The sequence below is a fragment of the Pagrus pagrus genome, assembly GCF_965226575.1.
Source record: "Pagrus pagrus genome assembly, chromosome: 8".
In the NCBI taxonomy this organism is placed as follows: Eukaryota; Metazoa; Chordata; class Actinopteri; order Spariformes; family Sparidae; genus Pagrus; species Pagrus pagrus.
Genome location: NC_140192.1, coordinates 5342751 through 5349296, shown reverse-complemented (window position 1 = coordinate 5349296; position 6546 = coordinate 5342751). Strand labels below are relative to the sequence as shown.

The following is a 6546-nucleotide window of genomic DNA, read 5'->3' as shown; positions in this document are numbered from 1 at the left end:
TTCTGTTGTATGGCAAGAAAAGAGAGAGAATAATGAAAAAGAGTAACTCGAAAATTAGTTCAATATTCTGGCTCATCTTATTCCTCTCATGAATATAAAACGGTCGTGGCTAAATCCACATAAGACACTGAAGTTTGCACCTGTTATGAAGACGCTGACCCGCTTTTAACTTTCACCTAATTGTCATTGAGTGCACATGTCTCCCTTTAAGTGCTCTGCCCGGGGCATGTGAAACTTTCATTTAATCAATCTGATCGAGTGCTGAAAAACTCTCTGAAAGCGATGATCTGAATTACAATGATGTTTTTTTTCCTTTCATGAATTTGTAGAAAGAAAAAGAAAACTCAATGGAGAGTGAAAAACCGAATGTTTTGGAAAGAAAGTGAGAAACCGATGGGAGAAAATAATATATAAGTATTAATGAGAGCGGAAAAGAAAACAAAAACATGAACAGATTAAACATTTTAATAAGAACACTTAAGTAAAAAAAAAAGATTTTCAAAACTAGGACTTTGAGTAACATTAATAATGCATTGTCACAGATATGTCACAGGTACACAATAAAAACAGCTTTTATACGAGGGGTGTGTGTGTGCGTCTACTACCACCACACTATCTAAAGTCAATTCAAGTCATCTTAAACAATGACCAAGAATAAGTTTTTGTTAACCAAAACAGGGGAGTCATCAATCTTTATTACAAATCATCAAGAACCATAACCAGTCGACAGTACAACAATTCATCTAATACTGTAAATGCTCAAGCTGCAGGTTTGAAAACCCGCACAAATAGAATAAGAATTTTTAAACATTATATTTGCTGTTCTTTTATTAGAAGCCAGCACCACCAGAATAACCTTTGAGTTTCACCAGGTAAGGTTTAAAGACAGTCATGAGGAGGAGAAACCAGACATATGAAGTCTGTCAGCCTTAACACAGTTTTGGCTCAAAATGATTACAAACGCAGTCCTGGTTCTGCAGTGATGCTGTCGGGTCACTTTCAGGTGTAACAATAACAATGTATATAGAGAGAAAAAAAAAAAAATGATTGCCTCGTTTTGTTTGTTTTTCAGATTTTAATGCCAAATGTGTTTTCTATGTCTAAAACAAAATCCCTTTTCTGAAATAACTGAAAGCAAAACGTCACAGCTCTGATTTGCACCATAGCAGTCTGCCTGTCAGAGACCTTTACCTGCAAATGAAACATGATAACGACAGAACAGTTTCTATACTGATCATTGACCTTCTGTGTTGGAAGTGTAGAGCAATACTTCAGTTGATATGCATTGCCGTTACATTGGAATGACAGAGAGAAGAAACTTCTAAAACTCTATTTTATTTGAGAACAGTAACATGAAGGGATGCACCGAAACGGATAAAATATAATTATTAGACAAAATTCCCTTTATGGGGGTTACATATGGCATGTGGAAAATCCAAACCAACACAAAGAAGAAAATGCAGTTCCCTGGAACAAATGTGACTTATATTTCAATTATTTTATCCAGTGGCGACTTTAAATTGCTCAGTCACAGTAATGGATGGAATCAATGCTCAGTTTTGGGCTAAAGTTTAGTATCCAGAATCTGCATCGTGAAAAATGGGCATCGGTGCATCCCCAGTACCACAAATTCATTACAACTCACTGCAGCGTTTCCTTCCCTGCAGAAAGCTCCAGAAGGAATGACTATCGACTCATCTTGTAGTACCTCTGGAATGAATCAATGCTGTCTGGGCTTACATTAAGAATTAATGGCATTCTCCTAGACACAACCCAATAAAGACAAACACACACACCTATTCAGCGGGCAGAGTTATGTTTTTAAATAAATGAAATGAGGTGATTTTGGTCTGTATCGTGCATTGTTCTTGGGATATGTTGACACTGTAGCATCTAACTTCAAGTGGTGGCTAATTCATATGTCAGAGTTCATGTTTATAAGAGTATGCGTGTGGTATATATATATATATATATATCTTTGTCTTTGTACGTGTGTGTGAATTTGTCTTCCCTCCCAGAGTCAGCCCAGACAGACATTATTTTCACATTACTGAGTGAGCTTCTTTTTTTTTTTTTTCCTTTGACGTATATTTACAGGCAGAAAACCAGGGCCTTTCCTACTGTATGTTCACTTTCCATCTGTTTATCGTTACCACTGGAAAGGAAGAGGAGGAAGAGGAGCCAGAATAAAAATGCACACAGCTCGCAGGCTGAGTGGCTCCTGTTTTAAGCTATGCTTCCTACACTGGCAACAAAAAAAGATTCAATTATTTTGGCATCGATGCTTTGGTCACAAAATACCGACACTTTTATTCTTTTTTTTTTTTGTTTTCACTTTTGTTTCATTTGCTCATTTGTTCTTGAAATAAGTCCCAGTCATTTTACACCCTGACCACGTGTGTGTGTCCCAGTACAGAAAAAAGGTAGGTTTGTTGTAGTCCTGCCATCGCACCTCCGATGCAGTCCCTTTAAAGAGGCACAGATTCTCTTATAAATTATGTGACTGTGAATGAGTGGGCAGGGGGGGTTTGAGAAGGAGGGGTGCTCCCTGTGCCCCAACATCCACCCCCCCCGCACTCCCTTTACGCCCAGTGAGTACGTCCCATCAACCCTTTTGCGAGCACGTTCTGCAGCACAGTTGCTGCAGCACTTTCCTCTGGCAAAGATTGTTCTTTTTAACGAGCACGCAGAAACTGCCTTCCGCCCAAGATTCTTCATTTGCTTTCCACAGACCAGGAAGAAGAAATACATGGGGGGTGGGGGTGGAAGGAGGGAAGGAGAGGGGGGCATGAACGAACACACACACACACACACACACACACACAAATACATGTGGAAACACACACACACACACACACACACACACACACAGAGGCAGAACCATTAGAAATGGTTGAATGGCAGGCAGAGCCATGTGATTGGTCAGGAGAGTTCAGATGACAGGAAGAGTTTTTTGATCCAATCACAGGTGATGTTCATCGAGGCGGAAAATGATTGTAGTCCAGTGGAGTGATTGGATCCGTGTCAGGAGAGAGGGAAAACAGATTTGGGAGAAAAAAAAACAGAGAGAGAGAGAAAAAACAAACATCACACAATTAGCAAATTGAAGAAATTCACAACTTGGTGTCATTTAACAACACAGAAAACTTAAAGTGGCCCACCAGTCTGTAAATAAGCCGATTCTTTCATTTATACGCAACAATTTTTTTCCGCTGCCGATCAAAATGTCATTATTATGAAACCAGTTATGTTTGGTGTTTGAAGGTTGGAAGCAGACTGGTGTGCACTTTAAGAAAGGAATTCATCATCAACAGAAAGTTCACACAGTATAGAAAATTTTTCTCTTCAGAACTTTATCTCTTAAAAAAGTCTTTCGGCCGTGGGTTTATTCTAACGAGAAGGTCGTGGCTAGAGCAGCGAATCACAGGCTGCAGTTGAAGCCTCATAATCAAACAGCCGGTTAGAGAAAAACAGGAATATTTACACTAAAAGATCCATAAGTTAAACATGCGCAATCCAGAAAGACAACACCATAAAGCACAGCAAAGAGATCGAGAAAATCGTGCAAGTAAAGACAAGAGGTAAGTGTTGCAGACGATGAGATTATGCGAAACACTTGAAAAGTTAGAAAAGGGATAAAGAGTGGGCAGATGCTTCAAGAAACCTTTCAGCCTGTGCAGTGTGACAAAGTACAATAAGAGTAACCAAGAAAAAGGTGAGTTCGTGTTAAAAAAGCAACTACAATGTGTGAGTGTCTAGTCCCAGAGAGATTTTATATTAATAATATGCAGAACATGAATGAGACCTTTCATAAAGGACACAAAAGGCTAAAGCAAGGACAGGCCGCCTCTCTGCTGTAAAGCTTCAACACTGAACAGCTTGATTCAAGAAGTTAGTGCAAAGCTCAAAAATAAAAAAAAGAAGGCCACTTTAAAAAAAGCTATCTTGTGCTTTCATTTATCATACCCTGTGGGATATAACACAATTTAATTCATCTGGAGAAGCAAAATAGTCTCAGAGAGAGTTGGGATGTAAATCAGCACCTCTGACGCCTTTGGCTCTTTGATTAGCTGAGATTGTTTTGGCCACAATTTGTGAACATTTGCCTTTTAATTTTTTTAAGAATATTGTTTTGAATCAAATACATTATAAACTATAATTTTCTTTTGTGACCCTGTCAATTCAATGCTCTAGCTGGTCTAGACTTTACAGAAATGTCACTGCAGACCATACTAGTATGCATAATGACTATTTCCTGTGAGAGGCAACGCAACAAGTATAAAATAATCACATTGGGCCATCTTGGAGATAAGAAAGCTGACAACTCACCATCTTTGCAGATGGTGCTGACCACGCAGGCTCCTGACTCCAGATTGTAACCACTGACACAGCTGCTGCAGTTTCTTTCACCGGGCCCCAAGCACTCGTAGCAGCTATGGTCACACCTGTCGAAGGTTGCGTGAAGGGTTAGATACTATGCAACGCTATACTGTGCTCAGGTCTCCTTTTGAAAGTTGGAACTGCTCTTCAAGGATAATTTGGCTATCTTTCAGTGGTTGAGCTTAATATATGTTCAAACCACTGAATGATAAGGAATCTGTCAAATGTAGCAACAGTAACAAAGACCTTTGTGAGACTTTAAAATATACATGACTTGATACTTGATACTGAATTTATGCCCTTGTGTGCAAGTGTGTAAACCGGGGACAAAAGAGTGGACCCAAGAAAATATTAAAAATGAAAATGATCGGCCTTAGCACAACACTTCAAGCTATCTGCTCTAAATTATTTTGTAACTTCACTGCCTTGGGCTCTTCAGTGTCTGTTGAAGAGCAGCGTGGGCAAAGGACTGAAAACTTTTTAAGTTTTGAACACAGTCACAACAAAAACCATATAAAAAATATTTGAAATAATCCTTCCAGAGCAAAGGACAAAAGAGGAAAACAGTTATCCCATTTATAATCCTGCCAGTGAGAAAAGGGGCCAAGACCTTTATCGGAAATGATCCGACCAGGAGGGAGCTGACAGAGAATTAAGAAATCAAGTAAGGTAAGGGGTCGAGTGAGTGATAAATAATTCAAGGTGGGACAGAAAAACAACAGGGAGGCGAGTACACCTCAAGGAACGATAAGGCACGCAGACAAAATGTCTGACTCTGTGGAGGAAGTCGACAGTGGGTGTGATAGGAGACAAAGTAGTCATCAAACTGTCTGGGAAACAGGAATCCTCCTTCTTCTCCTCAGTCAGGTTAATGTGAGTGAAGAGTGAGGCAACTGAACGGTTTGTGGGAAAACTGCCAACAGCTTTAAGATAAAAACAATGACTCCTCCAAAGAGCAGACCTAAGGGCTTAAGTGAGGAGGTACCACTCTCATGGTTTTACAGTAAACTCTAAATGAATTAAAGAATTTAAGGTGGCCTTTACGCTGCCTGGCAGTTTCTTGCCTGTAAATCCTGTGTGTTTTTTATTTCCTTGAAAAAAGAATCTCGATGTTCTCTCAACTTGAGGACGTTAGGAGACAAAAACAAATGCCGTATGCAGAGAAAGTACAGACAAGTGCTGAGTGTGAGGACATAAAGATGACACATAACGCGCTACGCATACACATACATGGTTAGACTGTATGTGTAAGATTTTACTACAGAAAAATGAAGTGCTGGTAATACACTTCTGCTCACATAGCATTGCAGAGAGAACAAGTAGTGCTTGCACAGCAGCAGTAAAGGCTAAACTGGAGTTGGAAAAAGAAGGAATCTTCCTGTCACTTCACTAGACTTGCTGAAGCTCTAGATGTCTGTCTTTATCTCTGTAGACTGGAGGTCTAAAGGTTTTTCACTTTTACTGTGTGTCGAGGTGTTGGCAGGTGTGATGACTCACTTCTTACAGGACCTCTGCACCTGCCCGTTGTCTGAGGTCTGCTCTGACAGGTAGTAGCCAGTGCTGCATGTTGACACACACCGCCAGTCCTCAAGTAAGTAGCCATCTGCACACTTAGTGCACGCCTCTACTCCTGTGCCTGGAAAACATGCAGACGCACACTTGAGGGATGTTTTCAGGGCATTAAAAATCAGATGATAAACAACAAATACACTGACCTACAAAATAAACGTCTTTTAATAGTGTTTGTTCTTGTGTCTTATGGCTTCTTACCTGCGCAGGTGGCACAGGCCCGATGACAGGGCTCGCAAGTTCTTCTGTGACCATTGTAATAAGTACCCGGGTCACAGGTCATCTGACACTTGTTTGCTTGAAGACTGGAGAGAGAAATAGAAAGAGATTAACATTAATATCATCATATCAGCCAGGAAAGAAATGAAGAAAAAAAAAAGTAGCAGCTGGCTTTTAAAAGGCTTTAACTGTGTTACAATTAGTTTTTTTCTGGGCCAATATTTAGGAAGAAAAATCTTTTTTTCGATATATTTTATATTTTTATTTTGCAAAAGCCTGATCTAGGGGCGGAGGTAAGTTAGGAAGTAGGTTTGAAGGTTATAAAGTCAATTATGTGAAGTCACACTGAGGACAGGTTGGTGAGCTTGCTACGGTTGC

At 39.8% G+C, this 6546-nt stretch overlaps 1 protein-coding gene across 3 annotated transcripts in view; it reads right to left on the bottom strand.

The window, feature by feature from the left end:
* Positions 1-449: 449 nt before the first annotated feature.
* pcsk5b (proprotein convertase subtilisin/kexin type 5b) overlaps positions 450-6546 on the bottom strand; it is a 53378-nt gene continuing 47281 nt past the window's right edge. Inside the window, exons 18-21 of one of the 3 annotated variants that reach the window (XM_084360622.1) lie at positions 6151-6254; positions 5878-6016; positions 4330-4445; positions 450-2712 (exon numbers count right to left, since the gene is read on the bottom strand). In XM_084360622.1, coding sequence (XP_084216748.1) covers positions 2606-2712; positions 4330-4445; positions 5878-6016; positions 6151-6254 — 466 coding nt within the window. In that variant the 3' untranslated portion in view covers positions 450-2605. Of the gene's footprint in view, positions 2722-4329; positions 4446-5877; positions 6017-6150; positions 6255-6546 lie in introns of all 3 variants that reach the window. The other 2 variants (XM_084360621.1, XM_084360623.1) reach the window with 2 other exon arrangements.